General features: G+C 41.4%; 1 protein-coding gene across 1 annotated transcript in view; it reads left to right on the top strand.

Annotated features, from left to right (window-relative positions):
* Positions 1-21,405, top strand: part of LOC139538297 (tomoregulin-2-like) — a 128,024-nt gene that overhangs the window by 26,801 nt on the left and 79,818 nt on the right. Inside the window, exons 3-4 of the mRNA XM_071340153.1 lie at positions 6,414-6,543; positions 20,463-20,489. Of these exons, the coding sequence (XP_071196254.1) occupies positions 6,414-6,543; positions 20,463-20,489 (157 nt within the window). The remainder of the gene's footprint in view (positions 1-6,413; positions 6,544-20,462; positions 20,490-21,405) is intronic.

A 21,405-nucleotide genomic window follows, 5' to 3' on the forward strand; every position in this document is an offset into this window, starting at 1 on the left:
TGGTTTTCTCTATGCCCCATGGTCGGCTGCAAACTGGACATCTCTCGAACAACTGCAGCAGGCAATCCTCACAAACAATGTACTTTCTCATCTTATGAGGTGGTATTGACTTGGAGGGCCTGTGACAGGGTGATATGAGACAGCCAAGTGATACATTGCATTTTGTTCTAAATAAAGAAATAAGGTTTTCGGTAATGCACTTTACAACCAAAACGACTACTACTCGTGTCTGCTTGGCTGGGTAATTAGCCTATTGGTTTATCTAGGCGGGTATTTTTTTATATAACCCATCAGGGCAGTAACTCGGGTCACTATCAGAGGCCTCATGATGATTTGTCCTTTTCATAGGAGTCAGGGGGAGACTCTGGCAACAATGTAGGAGGTGTCAATGTCACAAGGGTTCTTGTGTTGCATGACACACTTTTATTCGGAGGTCTTGCCTAACAACAGTGAAATGAATTATTTTTGGAGGTGGCTAAACCATTGCAATCACATTGTTGGACATGTTATGATATCCACCCTTGCTCCTTCTGGTTGGTCCTGGCATCCGTACATGGTTCATGACCAGGGGATCAGTCTGGCATCCAACTGTGCACTTTGTCTAACAGAAAAACAGGGTATCAATTATAAACAACAATTATAAACATAACTCGAAAAAAAATACTTAACCTCATTTGGAAGCTAATTCTATGTTTGACAGATGCTCCAGTCAATCTACACTATGCAGACGTTACACTATGCAACCAACTGTGACATGGGTTGGTTTGGGTTTGTTGCTGCAAATTAGTACACTGTTGTAGTAGTCAGACGTGAGTTAGCTACCACCATAACTACTGGTCCATCATTCTGAATGGAGCCTAATACGATGCCATTGTTAAAGTAGGCAAATAATTTGTAGGAAACAACTTTACAACATTCTGATGTCGACAAATTTGCTAGCAAAGTTTATCAAAAAATTGCTAGCAATACTAATGTTAGCTAGCTAGCTAAAATACGGTGGTGTTCCTTCCATCTTAGTTAGCTAGCTGACTAAAGTTAAACTGCATCTGAAGTCAATCTGGCGATATCACAATCATGACAAAAGGTTTTCCTACTAATTTGCCTCCTTTTGAAATGTTAACGTTACCGTGTTTCCAAGCCAAATCCGAGTTGTATTGAGGTAGCCGACTAACGTCAGCTAGCCTGCCTCGCTAGCATTATAGTGATAATGATTAGCTATCAAAATATACATAACTTAACTATATATTTTATATTTGAGATTCTTCAAAGTAGCCACCCTTTGCTTTGATGACAGCTTTGCACACTCTGACAAGAGGTTGAGAGGATGATGTTGAGGGAGAAGTTGTTGTACTGGCAACACACTACCAGGTCTCTGACCTTCTCCATAGGCTGCCTCGTCGTCGGTCGTCTGGGATGATAGCATTGATGTGAGCTATGACCAGCCTTTCAAAGCACTTCATAGCTATAGATGTGAGTGCTATTTGGTGGTAGTCATTTAGGCAGGTTACCTTGGTATTCTCGGGCATGGGGACTGTCGTGGTCTGCTTGAAACTAGTTGCTATTACAGATCGGGTCAGGAATAGGTTGAAAATGTCAGTGAAGACACTAGTCAGCTCGTCAGTGCATGTTCTGAGTATGCATCCTGGTATTCCGTCTGGCCTCACAGCATTGCGAATGTGAAGCTGTTTCAAGGTTGTTCCGATGATAGTATCAACTCACATCAGCTATGGAGAGCAAGATCACACAGTCGTCTGGAACAGCTGGTGTTCTCATGCGTGGTTCAGTTTTGCGTGCTTCGAAGCGAGCATAGAAGGCATTTAGCTCGTCAGGTAGGCTCGCAGCTTGCGGCTGGGTTTCCCTTTGTAATCTGTGTTAGTTTGCAAGCCCTGCCTCATCTGTCGAATGTCAGAGCTGCCGTAGTAGGATTCAATCTTAGTCCTGTATTAACGCTTTGCCTGTTTGATGGCTAATCGGAGGTCTTGGCGGTGTTTCTTAAAAGTTTCTGGATTAGTGTCCCGCTCCTGTGGGGACGACGTCGTCGATGCACTTTTTAATGAAGCCGGTGACTGATGTGATAAACTCCTCAATGTTATCGGATTAATCCCGGGACATATTCCAGTCTGTGCTAGCGAAACAGTCCAGTATCTTAGCATCCACTTTATCGGACCACTTCCGTATTGAGTGTTTTACTGGTACTTCCTGTTTGAGTTTTTACTTGTAAGTAGGAAGGAGAAGAATATACCGTAGTTATGGTCTGATTTGCCAAATGCAGGGCGAGGGAGGGCCTTGTATGTGTTTCTGTGTGTGGAGTAAAAGTATTGTCGCCTCATTTCTAGGTGACATGCTGGTAGAAATGAGATTGAACGGATTTCAGTTTCCCTGCATTAAAATCACTGGCCACAAGAAACGTCGCCTCTGGATGTGTATTTTCTTGTTTGCTGATGGCTCTATACAACCCGTTGATTGTGATCTTGGTGCCAGCATCGGTTTGTGGTGGTACATAGACAGCTACGGAAAATATAGATAAACTCTCTTGGTAAATAGTGTGGTCTGCAGCTTATCATGAGGTATTCTAACTCAGGCGAGTAAAAACATGAGACTTCCTTAACATTAAAGATTGCGCACCAGCTGTTGTTAACAAAGAGGCACACTCCTCCTCCCTTCTTATCCGAGTCTGCCGTCCGGTCTTGACAATGAATAGTAAAACCATGGATATTATCCATGTCCTCCTTCAGCCACTACACTGAGAAACATAGAATATGAGCTTTTCAGGTCCCGTTTATTGGATATTCTCAAATGAAGCTCATCTAGTTTGTTCTATTGTGATTGCATGTTCGCCAAAACGTGTCTAGAACATTATCTTATATTCTGAGAACATGCCAACCATGTTCTGTGTATGTTTGGTGGGACGTTGATGAAATATTTGCCGAACCCACAGAAAACTGGACACAATGTTCATGCAACGTTTTCACGAAATGTGTCTAGAATTTTTAATAACTTATATTTTGAGAACATGGTAACCATGTTCTGTGTAAGTTTGATGGCACGTTGTTGGAATATTCTATTAAACCTGGACACATGAATGTTCTTGCCGTGTTCTAATGACACGTGTCTAGAACATTAATATGTAATATTCTGAGAACATGTTAGTTCTGTTTGACATTAAGGGAATGGTCTCTTGGAAACAGTCCTTGCACGTCACCGGATCATTCCTATTGAAACGTTAGCTTAAGACCTAATAAGACTCTTAAGGGAACTCCTCTAAACGAGTGGGAACGTTTGTTGTTAGCTGGTTTACCTTTTAAGATCGAAATACACACTTTGGTGGCAATTGTCATGCTTTCATGACATTATGGTCATTTTTATGATGAATTGTTTGTATAAGCATAAGAATGTGACCAAGCACATTTTAATGTGTGTGAATCCAAGAGGTGGAGGAATCCGAAACCCGTACAAACCAAACGTGACATCCCATCAGCATCAATGGCACTCATTTCCCTACATAGTGCACAACTTTTAACCAGAGCCCTACAGTATGGGCCCTGTTCAAAAGTAGTGCACTATGAAGGGAATTGGGTCGACGCCAACCAGTTTTACAGAGCATCAGTTCCATTCCCTAATCACCATGTTTATATCTGTCTCCACTGGCTGAATTGAATTGTCTGGCCCTGCAAAGCCTTCTGTGAATAGCTAGCCCTCTGCTTTTATTCATGTCTAGATGGGTGTAGAATGATGGATACCAATTTCAATGGATGGTTGGATAAATAGATGGGTAGCTGATTTTATTGTTTTGTTTATTGATGCTGATGGGTTGTCATGTTTGGTTTGTACAGGTTTCGGATTCCTCTACCTCTCGGATTGACACACACTAAATTGCGCTTGGTCCCTTTCTTATACGTATAGACAGTGATTCTCTCTCTCTCTCTCTCTCTCTCTCTCTCTCTCTCTCTCTCTCTCTCTCTCTCTCTCTCTCTCTCTCTCTCTCTCTCTCTCTCTCTCTCTCTCTCTCTCTCTCTCTCTCTCTCTCTCTCTCTCTCTCTCTCTCTCTCTCTCTCTCTCTCTCTCTCTCTCTCTCGCTCTCGCTCTCGCTCTCTCTCTCTCTCTCCCCTTTTTATGTTCAACCTTGTCAAACAACTGCTATGTCCAATGTTATTCGGTGCGCAGCATGGGAGTCTGTGTCGAGTGACAATGTTTGTAATATTTGCGAACGCTTTGTGTGATGTCACCTGCAATGTCAAGGAGGCCTTTTCTACATAGTGTACAAAGTGCCCTGGCCCTGAATGATTGTGTGCCAGGACAGTTTCACAGGCTGGTAGACAACAGGTCTACATGTCCGTGCCTTATTTCTCTGCCATAATATAAAGGAAGTGAGGGGAGGTTGGGGCGACAGGGGAAGTTGTTCACAACGCAGAGCCACAGCAGCCCCTGCAGGTGTATTTGGGAACAACAGCTCAGCCAGCAGCCTGGAGTAGATACAATGGGATGGGATGTCGATGATGAATGTAGATGGGCAAAGACACATACATCCATAGACACACACACACTAACCCGAAAACCTAACCTTAACCCTAACCATAAACCTTACCCTAGCTCCTAACCCTAAAACTAACCCTAGCTCCTAACCCTAAACCTAATTCTAACCTTAACACTAATTCTAACCTTAAACACCCTAGAAATAGCATTTGACCTTGTAGGGACTTACAAAATGTCCCCAGTTGGTCAAATTTTTGTTAGTTTACTATTCTTGTGTGGACTACCATGTAGGTAGTTGAAATGCTACCCTGTGCTCCAGGTTTTGTCACAGTGGAGGGCTGAAGTTCTGTTCAGAGGTGCGGTCCATTTTGTAAGGCCCCGTGCGGGCGCAGAAGGCCATGCCATATGGCCTTAGCCCATCGCTTTTGCTCACTGCAGAGAATAGCGGGGGATCAAATTCTCTCACCTTCTGTCTGTTCCTCTCTCCGTCACTTCTCGTTCACCCCTCTCCCTCGATCCCCACTTCCTCATATCCCTCTGTGCTCCGAGATGGGGGCCAAATTCATACGGTTCCTCCTCCTCCCATGCCTGCCTCCCTAAGAGAGGGATATTTAAACCCTCCCCCTCGCTCCCCTTAGGGGAGAGAGAGACAGGGAGGTGATCAGACTAGGGGAGGCGTCGCAAAGAGAAACAGGCACTCTCCAAGACACCCGCGGGTTCTTGCTGGGCATCTTTCCCTCAGTTGCATCATGACTGTCAAAAGACGTCCCTGGTGTTAAAAACACGCTGAGCCAGATGGAGAGGACGATGAAAACGTACAGTATAAGCCACCCAGGGCGTATCTGTAGAATTGGCCATACTTTCTTTCTCTTGAAAAGGGGGAGGGAGTGAGAAGGGGAGAGTTCTTCCCTCCATCCTTGAGCTCTCAAAGTATTTCTCTTTTACTGTGATCCCCCGCTCTTTTTCAAACAGCTCTGTTACTTATTTACACCTTCCTTTCTTTTTTCTGTCTCTAATTTCCTTCCGTTCTCCTTCTTTTTTCCAATCCTGTTTTTTCCACTCCTCTCCCCTTGTCCTCACCCTCCTCCCTCTCTATCTTCCTTATTCCCCCATCCCTTACTTTCTATCTCAGAGTCTCTTATTTTCTCTACCCCTCCTCCTCCTCACTACTCACCCTCCCTCCCTCTCTTCCTTTTTTCCCTCTCTGTTGCTTTCTATCTCTAGCTGTCTTCTTTCCTCCACTCCCCCTCACCCTCTATCTCTCGTTCTCCTTCCCTTTCTTTCTCTCTCTTTGATCAGGAGCCAACCCTCTGTTCCTCCCCTCCTGCATTATGGCGCCCTCCCTTACTCTCTCAGCCAGTTAAAAATGATCGCCGCTCTGTAGCCACTTCCAGGCTCTAGAATCGATAGAATGGTTGTTTTCGTGCTGCTCCTGGCAGTCGACTGACTGTGTGTGCGTGTGTGTATGTGCGCAGTGTTCTGCCAGAATGTGAACAGATGAAATGACAGCCTACTGTGCGTTATGCCGTTGTGTAGACCTGCACATTGTTCATCTATTAGGGGCCACCAGAGGCCTGTAAGAGACAGTCTAGCTCCTGTCCTGTGGGAGCCAACATGTGAGCTCCAGGTATCCTTGTGATGTCACACCTGGCGATGACATATCGTTTCCAATAGAGATACTGTATTGTATATACAGTAGCCTAAGTTTACAGGTTCTATAGTGCCGTAGGCCTAGAGATGGTGGTATAATTCTGTGCATTGTACAAGAGCTACCTCTTCTATGTATAAACGCTGCACTAGTATGAAATACATATAGACACACATAAAGAAATCGTCATGGATGCATAAGCTTGTATATAGGAAATCATAATGTATTATGTGGAGTGTCGAGATGGATGATTAATTTAGTAATCTGACCATAACCTTTGCTCTCTCTGCAGTGCAACAATGACTACGTCCCAGTGTGTGGCTCCAACAATGAGAACTACCAGAACGAGTGTTATCTACGCAGGGACGCCTGCAAGCAGCAGTCTGAAGTGCTGGTGGTGTCAGAGGGCTCTTGTCCTGTCGGTATGTAGCATCTCAAGGATGGATTTATACTGCTCTCTCTCTCTCTCTCTCTATCTCTCTCGCTCGCTCAAGAGTTCTTGTGTGCCCAATGTTAAATTGTAAAGGTCTCTGAAGGAAGTGCCTATAGAAAGTTGGAAAAACTGTTTGAGGCCAATACATTCGCCTGCATTCCATTGTCAAAATATATAGCCAAACTGACTTCATCCACAGTACTTTAGTCCATCAAAGTTACTATTATAGCATGAAACTTGGAGACGCAACTTTGTTGGCCGGGTTCAGCATCCACTAAGGTTGCTGGAACTATGCTGTAAAAGATTGTAGAGAAGAAAATATCAGAGCCAGCACAGCATGGTTTAGGTCAGCACAGTAGTGTGAAAAGGGTATTAGACTATTCGTGCCATGTTCACCGCTACACTAATCTAGGGTTATCCCACGAGTCCTTTATTCAAGATAAGAACCTACAAGCATGTCAAAAAAGTCTAACGTTTAACATCTAGTAAGAGTCGTGTTCATTAGGGTATGCAACAGAAAACGTTTTTTAACATTTTGAGTGGGAAACAAAAATTGGACAATGATTAGACAAGTCCAAGTAGTCCCTCCCTTTTTCAGTCCGTTTTCTTCCATTTGGTGTCTGACCAAAGTGAAAGGGGAACATGTTGGCTTCACTCAAAGTTTCACTGGTGGGGTAGAGTAGCACTCTTGGGGTGTCGCTGACTCAGTTAACCTCACTGCCAGCCTGGTCAACTGCACTTAAGGGACTTTAAACACTCATATAGCTCAGCAGTCCACACCACACTCACAGGGAACACAGTCAGAATTGGAGTGGGAGTGTGTGTGTCGGTGGTTGTGATTTGTTTCGCAAGAAAAAAACGTCACCTTCTCGCCTGACTCACATGGAAGCTCTTAACTCTCTGTAAATTGCTTATGTGTTTGTGATTTTCTGTGCGTGTGTGTGTGTGTGTGTGTGTGTGTGTGTGTACATGCGCGCGTGTTTGTGTGTCTTTTTGTATGAGAGAATGGCATTTTTCCATGTGATAAGAGCTAATTTCGAGAAACAAGCTTTAGAAAACAAATGGAATGTGGTCGTACTTCGGCAGAACGGGCGTGATAGTGATGAGAATAGGCTGACAGCTCACTCCCCTCCTTCACACTCAGCCCCCTCATCCCCTCTGTCTTTCTTTCCCTTTATTTCACTCCATTCTTCACTGTCACGTCAAAAGCGTGTGTGGTAAAAATCTAATTAGACACGATTTATGTACCGGCCAGTGACTCTTCGAAATGCTTTTTACAAACAAATGACAGGAACAAAAAAGGGAGTACAGAGCACAAGAAAGTTATTACCCTGTGTCGTGACGTTGTCATCGTTAATATGATGACATGCTATTTATCTAATAATTAACTATGTTTATAATTACGTGATTAAATTAATCCCGTAACCATTAACTCAATAACCTGGGGCACCACGGGAAAAGTTTGTTTATTGAGTTACCGTTTCCCGAATTTCACTCAAAAAATATCAGAATATAGATTTCATGACAGTCACTAATTAATTAAGTTCTCCGTTGGGTATCTCTTCGTGGGTCGAGTTCCGCTTAGTGGGATAGGTTTGGTCGACGTCCTGTTCTTTCGATGGCTGCGTCTCCTTCGTTATCGGGTGTAAGTCTCTGATTGTCCACAAGATGTCACAATGTCCTTTCTCTTGGTTGTATGTTTCCTTTGACTCGTTCTGTGAGAGTGGTCTTCTTAGGAGGCTAATCAGCCGTGTCGACGCTCCCAGCTTGGGTAGGAGGGCCTTGTAGACAACTGATGACTTGAAGAGAATAACCGGTTGGTCCTTCTTGAATTCTTAGATTCAGTACTCAATCGTAGCATTAAGATGTTCCTTTGTCCTCTTCCTCATGTTGCGTTTCGGCTCGGCTGCAGCGCGCGGTCAACTTAGTCTGCTATGTAAATTCTTAACTCACATGTTTTATACTCCAGGGTAGAAAGGGGCGTTCCCATCTTTATGACACACTCTCTGGGTTCCCTGTGGTGTAGGTAGTTACAAGGCAAGGTATCAGAACTTACTATGATCTTGTTTAGACAACTTGAATCACAGTTTGTTACAAAAAACATTCTCTTTGATCTGGATATTGTACATATGTACATGTACATATTATGAAAACTCTTCAAGTTACAACATTTTCATTATAACGTCATCATTTAACTCTTAATGGCATCACAAAATCAACCTTCATTTTCATATTCCATCTATCATTGTTACCACCATTTTGGCTGATGAAATATAATGTCCCAAAGTCCATTTATTGCATGTTACAGTTCTGAGGTAGATTCTCCATAAGGCCCACACAGACATTCCAGTCCCAAACACTAAAGGTAAAAAGGATTTGTCTGCTGCCTTAAGATTTAAAATGGGCGTGAGGTGTCATAACACCCCCCCCCCTCTGCGGGAGGGAGAGATATCTCTGTAGAACCATGATCCACTGTAACCTTAACCTCACAGGCCAGTCATGATACCTCCATCTTGCCTGTTCCATCCACCTTTCTCTCCCTCTCTCTTTATTTTCTTTGTTGGTTCTCCCTCACCCTTTACCTACATAACTACACGTCAGATAAATAATCGAGGGGCGATTGAATGTGTTCACACACTGATATCTCGATTGACATGGGTCATGTGTTTTAAGAAAGGTGTGAAGTGCTGAACTCTGGTTGACAGACATTTCACCTGTGACTCTCTTGAATTCAACACCTTGCCTCTACTTTTTCTCTGCATTCAATATAAGTCAACATACCTAAAAAGTTACAATTTACTTGACACCCCATAAGATCAACAAAATGCTTTTATGAACATGTGATGACATGGTCATGGTGCGTTAGTGTTAAAAAATATATATATACAGTTGGAAGTTGGAAGTTTTTCACAATTCCTGACACAATCCTCCTAAAAATTCCCTCTCTTAGGTCAGTTAGGATCACCACTTTATTTTAAGAATGTGAAATGTCAGAATAACAGTAAGAGAGAGAGAATGATTTATTTCTGATTTTATTTCTTTCATCACATTCCTAGTGGGTCAGAAGTTTACATGCTACCAAATACTAATTGAGTGTATTGCCTTTAAATTGTTTAACTTGGGTCAAACATTTCGGCTAGCCTTCCACAAGCTTCCGACAATAAGTTGGGTGAATATTGGCCCATTCCTCCTGACAGAGCTGGTGTAACTGAGTTAGGTTTGTAGGCCTCCTTGCTCGCACACGCTTTTTCAGTTCTACCCACACATTTTCTATAGGATTGAGGTCAGGGCTTTGTGATGGCCGCTCCAATACCTTGACTTTGTTTTCCTTAAGCCATTTTGCCACACCTTTGGAAGTATGCTTGGGGTTATTGTCCATTTGGATGACCCATTTGCGACCAAGCTTTAACTTCCTGACTGATGTTTTGAAAAGTTGCTTCAATATAACCACATCATTTTCCTTTCTCATAATGCCATCTATTTTGTGAAGTGCACCAGTCCCTCCTACAGCAAAGCACCCCCACAACATGATGCTGCCACCCCTGTGCTTAACGGTTGGGATGGTGTTCTTCGGGCTTGCAAGCCTCCTCCTTTTTCCTCCAAACATGACGATGGTCATTATGTCCAAACAGTTCTATTTTTTTTTCATCAGACAAGAGGACATTTCTCCAAAAAGTACGATCTTTGTCACCATGTGCAGTTGCAAACCGTAGTCTGGCTTTTTTATGGCAGTTTTGGAGCAGTGGCTTCTTCCTTGCTGAGCAGCGTTTCAGGTTATGTCGATATAGGACTCGTTTTACTCTGGATATAGATACTTTTGTACCTGTTTCCTCCAGCATCATCACAAGGTCCTTTGCTGTTGTTCTGGGATTGATTTGCACTTTTCGCACCAAAGTACATTCATCTCTAGGTGACAGAACGCGTCTCCTTCCTGAGCGGTATGACGGTTGCGTGGTCCCATGGTGTTTATACTTGCGTACTATTGTTTGTACAGATGAACGTGGTACCTTCAGGCGTTTAGAAATTGCTCCCAAGGATGAACCCGACTTGTGGAGGTCTACAATTTCTTTTCTGAGGTCTTGGCTGATTTCTTTTGATTTTCCTATTATGTCAAGCAAAGTTGGCACGGTTGGAAAAAATTACTTGTGTCATGCACAAAGTAGATGTCCTAACCGACTTGCCAAAACTATAGTTTGTTAACAAGAAATTTGTGGAGTGGTTGAAAAATGAGTTTTAATGACTCCAACCTAAGTGTATGTAAACTTCCGACTTCAACTGTATATTGAACTAGGCAAGTCAGTTAAGAACAAATTCTTATTTACAATGACGGCCTAGGAACAGCGGGTTAACTGCCTTGTAAGGGGCAGAAATACAGGTTTTTACCTTGTCAGCTCGGGTATTCAATACAGCAACCTTTGGTTACTGGCCAACGCTCTAACCACTAGGCTACCTGCCAACCCGAGTGTTGGGCTGGAGCAAAAGCCTGCACACAGTACCTTTCAAGGACTGGTGTTGGACACGAAGCAGTCACAGAATGAACACAGGAATAGGATGTTTCTTTCCCATTTCCAGTCTACTACCCACTGGGCACAAACTGGTCAAATCAACGTTGTTTCAACGTAAATTGTCAATGTACTGTGACGTGGAATCTATGTGGAAAGTACATTTGATTTGAACAAAAGTCATCAACTGACACTGTTGTTTTGAGGGTGAAATTTCAACCACAGGATTATGTCATTATATTTACCAATGTTCAATATTGACAAACCTTATAATATATGTTGAATTTGTATCTTTGAAATAACGTCAGATCTTCAACGTAGTATCCTCTACAAGGAAAAACAATAGGCTGAGCAGCATCTACTACGGATCTATCTAGAGGTACCCGTTTGTCTCCTTTCCAGTGTTGCAAACCCAGCCCCGCTAAGCTTTGATATTTGTCACCAATGTGCTATTGTGAGAACGATCGTCGACAAATCTCCACTTAATAGATTCACTGTTGCTATCAACATGTAGATGTTGGATTCACATCTCCAGCGCAACCGAATATCTTAAGTTTAAAGAATATGACTCAATCAAATCTAATTGTATTTCAAGTTTGATTTGGTTTGATTTAGTCCTGTTCATTAATTTATGATTAGTTAACAAATGATATGTTGCATTCAGGTCTCGATCTCAACCAAAAATAAAAGTTAGAGAATGGAACTATTCATGCAGGCTATACAGTTCCTTAAAATGTTGATATTTGGTCGTGTTGTCAACTAAACACATTTCAATATTACCCTTGTAATATGTAAATAGCCTTAAGTTAAGGCTCTTTTGCAAACTCATGTAACAGTATTTATTCAACTTTAAAATTAGTAACACATCCATGGCCACATTTTTGAGGTTACTGTAACACTAAATGTTAAAGTAGCATGCAAACGTTGCAGGTCTGTGGAGATCTTCACAATGGGATTAATAATCTGCGCATGATCTGAAACGGCAATGGCCACTTGAACCATGTACTTAAATCATCTTAATTGCAGTCCAGGTGATTTTGGTTGTGCTAGTAGATTAAGTACAGTGATAACAGATTAAGTAAAATATATAAATTGTATCCCATTTGAGCTTTGTTGTTCTTTTAAAGGGTTGACAGCACAGTGATATGACATTGGGAAGTCAACACATTTTTGACTGTATTTTTGAGTGGGTGAAAATAGTTTATAATCTCATTTATCAACATAACAACCAAATGTTTCCCAATTCTCCACTTTGAAACGATGTGGTGTGCACAGTGGGTAGTTCCTTTCATGGCTTAAATAAGAGCTGTCGCTCAAACCTTCATCTGCCTACTCACTCTCTCCATCTTCTTCACTACCTCTAGAGAAAACATCACACGGTGTGATGGATGTGTATGGATACCATGCCGATATGTTCCCCATATGGTTTTCTTTGTGCTTAAATTGTTCATGATAAAGTAGGATTCATGTTAAACTCTTTAATGGACTGTCAGTGAATGTGATATGTTTGTATGTTTAAGATATGCCTGGACAAACGTGATACTGTATGTCCAGGCATATCTTAACAGCATCTGATTTGGATGGTTCACACCCCGTCTAGCCATACCAAACTTCTAATTGGCTGTCTAGTATCCAGGCTTCTCTGTTCCCCGATAGGCTACGCTATCTCCATGAACACCTGTGTTTACATGTAAACAGGTCTGGTCTCCATCAGTACACTAGCCTACATGTTGACAACACAGCCAGGCTCCTTGTTGTTGTTTACCTCGGTAAACACGTCTGACAGCCGTGTGACAGCAGGGCTCTGTCCTCCCAGCAGCCCTGTGTGACCAGAGCCAAGGCCGAAAGGCCAGACGTCGGGATCTGATGTCTCTGCCAAATGGCAAACAAAAGGACACAGCGCCAAGGTTCGTAGTCATGCTACCATGCTACTGAGGCATGTACTCAAATGCATTTCTTTAGGGTACCACTGTGTACTTCCGATATTTGAGTTTTTTTTAAAGTACTGTTTCACCAAGAGTCACATTTGGGGGACTCTGTAGAGCGTTTCTGTAAGGAAGAAGACCAATGTATAAAAGTTGCTTAAATGTTCCAGCCCTGGTTTTGCAGTGTTTATGACTCACAACATGACACTTATCTATAATTTTGCCTTCAAGTTGTATGATCTTTTATTTCTTAACCTTTTAACCCTATTTTCAACAGGCTGGTATAGCATGTTTTGACAGCCCTCCTGCATCAATTTACATCATTTGTATCCTTTTGGGTTTCTGCAGTTTAATGTTATAATAGTAATAAAAAATGGCCCTTTTTCATTTATTATCAAAAAATTCTGTCTGAACATGTGAGAAATATGATGGAAGAACCTAGATCATTTGAAATTCAAGACTCTTTGTGGGGGGAAATCCCACTCGGCAAAAACTGGTTGAATCAACATTGTTTACATGTAATTTCAAAAATCTATATGATGACATTAAATCAATGTGTACAACTGTGATTGGGTTTGCTAAAAGTCATCAACGTAAGTATTTTTTTCACCCAACTTTTAACCTAAATGACCAATGACATGGTGACGTTTTTTGTTGATTTCACAGTGAATTCAAGTTAGTTGACAACTCAACCAAATGCAAAACTAGACATTGAACTGGTGTCTGTGCCAAGTGGGATTGCAGTACACACAACCTGAAAACGCATTCATTTCAATGTAATTGAATATTCATGTTTGGACACAAAAATACCATCATTTGCTCAAAATCGACATCAGTCCCTTGACTTCTCAACCGCCTGGTAGAGCGCTGTAATTTCCAAATTATACAAAGTTGGAAAACAAATTATTGGAAGTTCTTTGAGTTGTTAGTAATAGGAATTGAATGTGAAATAATGTTTTCAACATGTTTTTCAAGAAGAGACGGTCAATTTTTGAATACTAATAGAATTGAGGTCAAGGTTGTGTTTGTTTACCTCTAGATTATGGATAAACTGGTATTTAGCAAGCTAGCACTAGGCTAACAGTGAGCTAACAGAGAGTTAATGGTAGTTGATAGGCATGGGATGCTACTGTTACTCCATCAGATTGAGTGGTGGTGCTGCACTGTGGAGTGCAGTTAACCATTAGCATAGCCACGTGTAACAGTGAAAACTGAGTCCATTTCCCAATAGGTGAACAACAAGTTTTTTTACAACATGGCCGAAGGCAGGTGCTATTGAGGGAAAGTGACAACATTGTTACAAAGTTTATTAAATATTTACCTTACCGAATATGTCACCATGAGCGTTTCCATCGCCTCCTTCCTCTCTCCTTTATTCCTTTGTCAAGCATGCAGAGAGAGGGGCTCTCATCAGTTTAATGAAATTAGTTTTGTTGTGAAAACAGATCAATATCGATGTTTCTAACCTGATTTCAGTTGGTTTTCCATTTTGTGACTTAAGTGGGCTACAGTCTGTTCCTATCAAACTGCAGATGTGTTCCCGCCTGTGCTCTAGGCCAGCATTCAGGTAGACAGGCCACCGCCAAGTATTCAGACTCCTTGACTTTTTCCACATTTTGTTACGTTACAGCCTTATTCTAAAATGGATTAAATAAAACATTTTCATCATCAATCTACACACAATACTCCATAATTGTCACGCCCTGACCATAGAGAGCCTTTTTATTCTCTATTTTGGTTAGGTCGGGTTGTGACTAGGGTGGGTAATCTAGGTTGTTTTATTTCTATGTTGGCCTGGTATGGTTCCCAATCAGAGGCAGCTGTTTATCGTTGTCTCTGATTGGGGATCATATTTAGGCAGCCATTTCCCCACTGTGTTTTGTGGGATCTTGTTTTGAGTTAGTTATGTGGCACTTCTGATGTCACGGTTCGTTGTTTTTTACTTTTTGTTTGGAAGTTTCGTGTAAATAAATATGTGGAACTTTAACCACGCTGCGCCTTGATCCGTCTCTCCACAAAACCGTGACAATAATGACAAAGTGAAAACAGGTTTTTAGAAAATTTTGCAAATCTGGTAAACATAAAAAACTGATTCTGATATATTAAATATTTATTGATTTGTTTAACACTTCTTTTTGTTACTACCTGATTCCATATGTGTTATTTCATAGTGTTGATGTCTTCTCTATTATTCTAAAATGTAGAAAATAGTCAAAATAAATAAAAACCCTTGAATGAGTATGTGTCCAAACTTTTGACTGATACTGTGTGTAAATATTCTATTTTTCTTTTAAGATTTTTTGAAGGGTAGGATAATTAATGAGGAGTCAACTTGATTTATCTCCGTTCTTATTAGAATTTTTCCATTGTAAACAATAAAAATTATGTTTCATGCCATGAGAGGTACCGGATAGCAAATAATTTCTGTAACGCAGGCATCCAAAATTGAGAGGCTATGGATCCTGTTCCGGTGGCTCAAATAAAGCACTGCTTTTAGGGCTGCTTAGGCAGTCACAGCTCATTGAGCCATTTGTTTGGTTGACTGGGAAGATGCACAATCCCAGATATTGAAGGAAAATGTGTGGAGTCACTGTAACCTCTCTTCAACACATACATACTTTGCTCTCTCTCTCTCTCTCTCTCTCTCGCTCTCTCATCCAAAATTGTAGTCAGTAATGGAATTTTGGGATTTGTAAATAAAATTGTTAAATTACGAGCCTAGTTGGTTTAGCCACAGGAAAGACTGGAATCATCCCGCTAGCCATGATTGGCTGAGATAATGGGTGGGCTGGACATGCTGAGCGATGAGTTTAGATTGGTCTGCCATCAATTTTAGTCTCATCTGACCAGAGTACCTTCTTCCATATCTTTGGGGTGTCTCCCACATGCCAAAGTGTTTGCTTATTTTTTTCTGGCCATTCTTCCGTAAAGCCCAGCTCTGTGGAGTGTACGTCTTAAAGTGGTCCTATGGACAGATACTCCAATCTCCGCTGTGGAGCTTTGCAGGTCCTTCAGGGTTATCTTTGGTCCCTTTGTTTCCTCTCTGATTAATGCCCTCCTTGCCTGGTCTGTGAGTTTTGGTGGGCAGCCCTCTCTTGGCAGGTTTGTTGTGGTGCGATATTCTTTCCATTTTTTAAATAATGGATTTAATGGTGCTCCGTGGGATGTTCAAAGTTTCGGATATTTTTTAATATCCCAACCCTGATTGGTACTTCTCCACAACTATGTCCCTGACCTGTTTCGAGAGCTCCTTGGTCTTCATAGTGCCGCTTGCTTGGTTGTGCCCCTTGCTTAGTGGTGTTGCAGACTCTGGGGCCTTTCAGAACAGGTGTATATATACTTAGATCATGTGACAGATCATGTGACACTTAGATTGCACACAGGTGGACTTTATTTAACTAATTACAGTATGTGACTTCTGAAGGTAATTGGTTGCACCAGATCTTATATAGTGACTTCATAGCAAAGGGGGTGAATACATATGCACGCACCACTTTGCTGTTTATTTTTTAATTACATTTTTTGAAATAAGTAAAATTTGTTCATTTTCACTTCACCAATTTGGACTCTTTTGTGTATGTCCATTACATGAAGACCAAATAAAAATAAATTTAATTGACAGGTTGAAATACAACAAAATAGGAAAAATCCCAAGGGGGATGAATACTTTTGCAAGACACTGTAGCTAGCTACATTTTCCAGAAATGATACGTTTCTTATTTTGAACCTAGTTGGTTAGTGTTTAGCTACCAGTAGATTCATGCAGGATAGTAACGTTATGAGTTGGAATTATGGCTCATTGTTTATCTAGCTATCTAGCTACATGTCTAAACAAAAGACTCTACTATGCAAGTAACCATTTCACGGTACCATTTTATTTGATATAGTGCTTATTTACCAGAGACGTTTTTGTCAAGAAAAACATGACCTGCACCAAATTCAATTTAGGATATAACGTTAAGCCAACGAGACAGTGTCTAAATTCATCACACTCACAACCGTAAGTTATTTTCTGTAATTAGCTCGCCATTAACTTGTAAATAATGATCTTGTTGTGAGTTTATTTTCATGTAATAATGAATGACAACTGTATACTGACATGTCAATAGACGCAGTATAAACCAGACTTTAGTCTTGAAATCTTTGGTTGTTTAGTACACTACCGTACTCACTCTGTTTAGCACATGGCCTCACATGTGAATCCTTAAAGAGATGGGTGGGGCTAAGGCTTAAGAGGGTGTGAACGATGCTAAATGGGTGTAGACAAAGAAGAACTCTCCTGCATGTGTACCAAAACATTCAAGGTTACAAGTTTATCAACTTTCCAAGCAGAATTACTTTCCCATTGTTCCTCAACTGTAGTGTATGATATTCACTTTTCTAGTCTCTACTTTTATCCAATGTAAAAAACACAATTTCAAATGTTTCTAAGTAAGTCCGATTCGAGCCAGTCGGTCACAAGTGAACGACATCTATTGCAATATAAATCAATGTTAGAGTTTACATACTGTAGATAACCCATAAAGTAAAATACAACATCCATTTTTGGCTATGTAGGCTTCTAACCCATTACTTTCTACTTCAGTACAGATAATAAAACAATTAGGCTATATATTTATATTAAAAACCAAAGTCAGACAGATTTGTAGTCATTCCAGTGAATTACATACTCGTTGATCTTCAAGAATAGGACTTTTTCCCCATGACATCCTTATTCTAAAATGGATTAAATAAAATAAATTCCTCATCAATCTACACACAATACCCCATAATGACAAAGCAAAACCAGGTTTTTAGAAATGTTTGTAAATGATTTAAAAAGAAAAACAGAAATACCTTATTTACATAAGTATTCAGACCCTTTGCTGTGAGACTCGGAATTGAGCTCAGGTGCATCCTGTTTCCATTGATCATCCTTGAGATGTTTCTACAACCTCATTGGAGTCCGTCTGTGGTACATTCAATTGATTGGACATGATTTGGAAAGGCACACACCTGTCTATATAAAGTCCCACAGTTGACAGTGTATGTCAGAGCAAAAACCAAGCCATGAGGTCAAAGGAATTGTCCGTAGAGCTCCGTCCCAGGATTGTGTTGAGGCACAAATCTGGGGAAGGGTACCTAAACATTTGTGCAGCATTGACGGTCCCTAAGAACACAGTGGCTTCCATCATTATTAAAAGGAAGAAGTTTGGAACCACCAAGACTCTTCCTAGAGCAGACCACCCTGCCAAACTGAGCAATCGGGGGAGAAGGGCCTTGGTCACAGAGGTGACCAAGAACCCGATGGTCACTCTGACAGAGCTCCAGAGTTCCTCTGTGGAGATGGGAGAACCTTCCAGAAAGACAACCATCTTTGCAGCATTCCACCAATCAGGCCTTTATGGTAGAGTGGCCAGACAGAATCCACTCCTCAGTAAAATGCACATGACAGCCCGCTTGGAGTTTGCAAAAGGCATCTAAAGGACTCTCAGACCATGAAAATCAAGATTCTCTGGTCTGATGAAACCCAGATTGAACTCTTTGGCCTGAATGCCAAGTGTCACGTCTGGAGGAAACCTGGCACCATCCCTAGGGTGAAGCATGGTGGTGGTAGCATCGTGATGTGGGGATGTTTTTCAGCGGGAGTGACTGGGAGACGAAACTGGATCGAGGGAAAGATGAACAGAGCAAATTACAGAGAGATCCTTTATAAAAACCTGCTCCAGAGCGCTCAGGGCCTCAGACTGGGGCAAAGGTTCACATTCCAACAGGACAACGACCCTAAGCACACAGTCAAGACAGCGCCGGATTGGCTTCGAAACAAGTCTCTAAATGTCCTTGAGTGGCCCAGTCAGAGCCCGGACTAGAACCCAATCGAACATCTCTGGAGAGACCTGAAAATAGCTGTGTAGCGACGCTCCCAATCCTACCTGACAAAGTACTGAGTAAAGGGTCTGAATACTTATGTAAATGTGATATTTCATAATTAAAATAATTGTAAAATCTATTTTAGGAAAAGGCTGTAACATAACAAAATGTGGAAAAAGTTAAGGTGTCTAAATACTTTCCGAAATATAACTTTTTAGAAAATCATTTGAAATTGACAAGTTGAAACAGCCTATAGATAATTAGCAGACAGCGTCCCTTGGATTGAAGGCAGTGTGGGTTAACCACATTGTCTGCGCAAATCTATGTCGAATATTGTCCTGATGGAAACTACAACTCCCTACTAGATCGCACAGTCCGGGTTTGATCTGATTTACAGTATTTCTAGAGAAAATGTGCTTTGAGCTCACAGAAAAAAATGAAAAGAAATGGAATTCAAATAATTGAACAGACATTGGTCAATTAGTTGGTAAAAAAAATTAAAAAATAACCGAAATTTCGGTTAATCGCTCAGCACTAGTAAGTGATTAGTTACATTTTCTCTGTAATCGGTGACATGTAACGGATTATTATTCTGAATGCAAGTACGGATATTCGGACACGGCGAATCTCTGCTCTTTCTCCCTCTTACATTTTCTGTTTTTATCAGTATATATGCATTCTCAAATAGTACATTTTAAGTGTGTGTGTTAGTGTGTCAGTCTGTGCATTTGTGTGATAGAGTGAGAGTAATGCAACATAGCCTTAGGTGTCTGAGGTACAGTGAGGCACAGCAAGGTTAATAACTTTCCCCTGGTGTTCTTCTCCTCTCCTCCCCAGTAAAATGTAGTCTTTATCTCAATAGGATCTCCTTGTTAAAAATATAGGTGAAATTTAAAAATCAAACAATAATGATTCTCCAAAGTATTGTCTTATTCCTTTTCTCTCATTGACAGACAGACAGTCGTAAGGTTTACGGTAAAGAATAAAGATGGTTAACTAGGGGTCCTCGTTTTTAGGCTTATCAGGTTTGCCTCTAGCTTTACAAAGGACACCTGGTTCATGTTCATTAAGGCACACTGTAACAAACGTGATTGAACAATTTGCAACATTAAATGAAAAGGAACGTTTCTTATTGGATAAGTCCAGGTACTGCTTCCCTGTTTCAGACCATTTTCTCCTGTTTGGTGCATAATGAACATGGTGGGAGTGAATGTTCTGCTTTCTCCTCTAGTCGGCTTAGCATCGTGGTCTGCTGCTTCTCATGTTACCACTGCAGCAGCTCCAATAAGTGGCCATCAGTATCCCTTTCAGAGGCATATCACTAAACAACAGTGTAAGCTAGATGTCTTGGAGGACGCTTTACAAGGGTGCAGCAGGATTCCAATGGGCATACAGATGGAATGATACACCACACAACCATATTGAGCAAACGTATGCAAAGACGATGATAGATTGGAAGATATCATTTTGTGATTGTGAGGTTGTGATTAACCAATGCACACACACACAATAGTTGTTTAGCAGGAGGCTTGGTTCATCTGTTGTCACAAACCATTCTCAGATGTTGTCTTTAATTCTCTCCCTCTCTCCCTCTCTCTCTCTACCCCTCTTTCTCACTCTCTCTCTCACAGATGCCGGGTCAGGCTCGGGAGATGACGGTAAGATCGCTCTCCTCTTTTCTCTTCATTAGTTTTCATTGTCCCTTATATTACTGTTGTTTCTCTACTCATTCTCCTTGCTTAGAAACAAGACGGGCCATGACACACTACTTGGAAGTGAGCTTTCACATAACATATTCGGATGGGGAACGAATGCATATTCACAAACATGCACGCACGCGCTCAATAAACACACTGCACGGACAAATGAACAAACAAACGCGCTCTAGAACATAAACACACACACACACACACACACGCGCACACACAAACACACGCACTTGTTTGTATTCTCTCAGACATGCAGACACGTCCTGACACACACACACACCATACAATAACTAAATAATCATGCATGTAAACAGTAAGAACAATCTAAGATGCGTAGCAAACCCCTGTACCATGCAAATGACACCCTATTCCCTATATAGTGCACTACATTTGACCAGGGCCCATAAGTAGTGGAACATGTTGCCATTTGGGATGGTCACAGAGCCTTGTGAGAGAAACAGGAAATGAGTCCCTTCTCTGGAGTGTGTTGCTTGCTTCCTCTTCCTCTCCATCTCTCTCTCAATCGCTCTCTCATCCCCCTAACTCTCGTTCTCTCCATAACCCTCTCTCTCCATCACCCTCTCTCTCTCTCTCTTTACCCCTCTCTTCACACTCCTCCTCCTCCTAATGTTGCTGTTATAACCTGTATATGGTGGCAGATCTGGGATAAAAGTAGAAAGGAATGGGAAGCTTTTGAGTAGGTGACAGGAAAGGTGTAGGTGCGAGCGTACACGCTTGTGTGTGTATCTGTGCTAAAGAGATGCAATTCTTGTAGCTGGATTTTCTGTATATGCAGGTGTTTGTTTAGCTCATGCATGTTGATTTGTCTGTTTGCGTGCGTGCATGTGTTTGTGCGCTCTCGTTC

Source organism: Salvelinus alpinus, chromosome 14 (genome assembly GCF_045679555.1).
Source record: "Salvelinus alpinus chromosome 14, SLU_Salpinus.1, whole genome shotgun sequence".
NCBI lineage: Eukaryota > Metazoa > Chordata > Actinopteri > Salmoniformes > Salmonidae > Salvelinus > Salvelinus alpinus.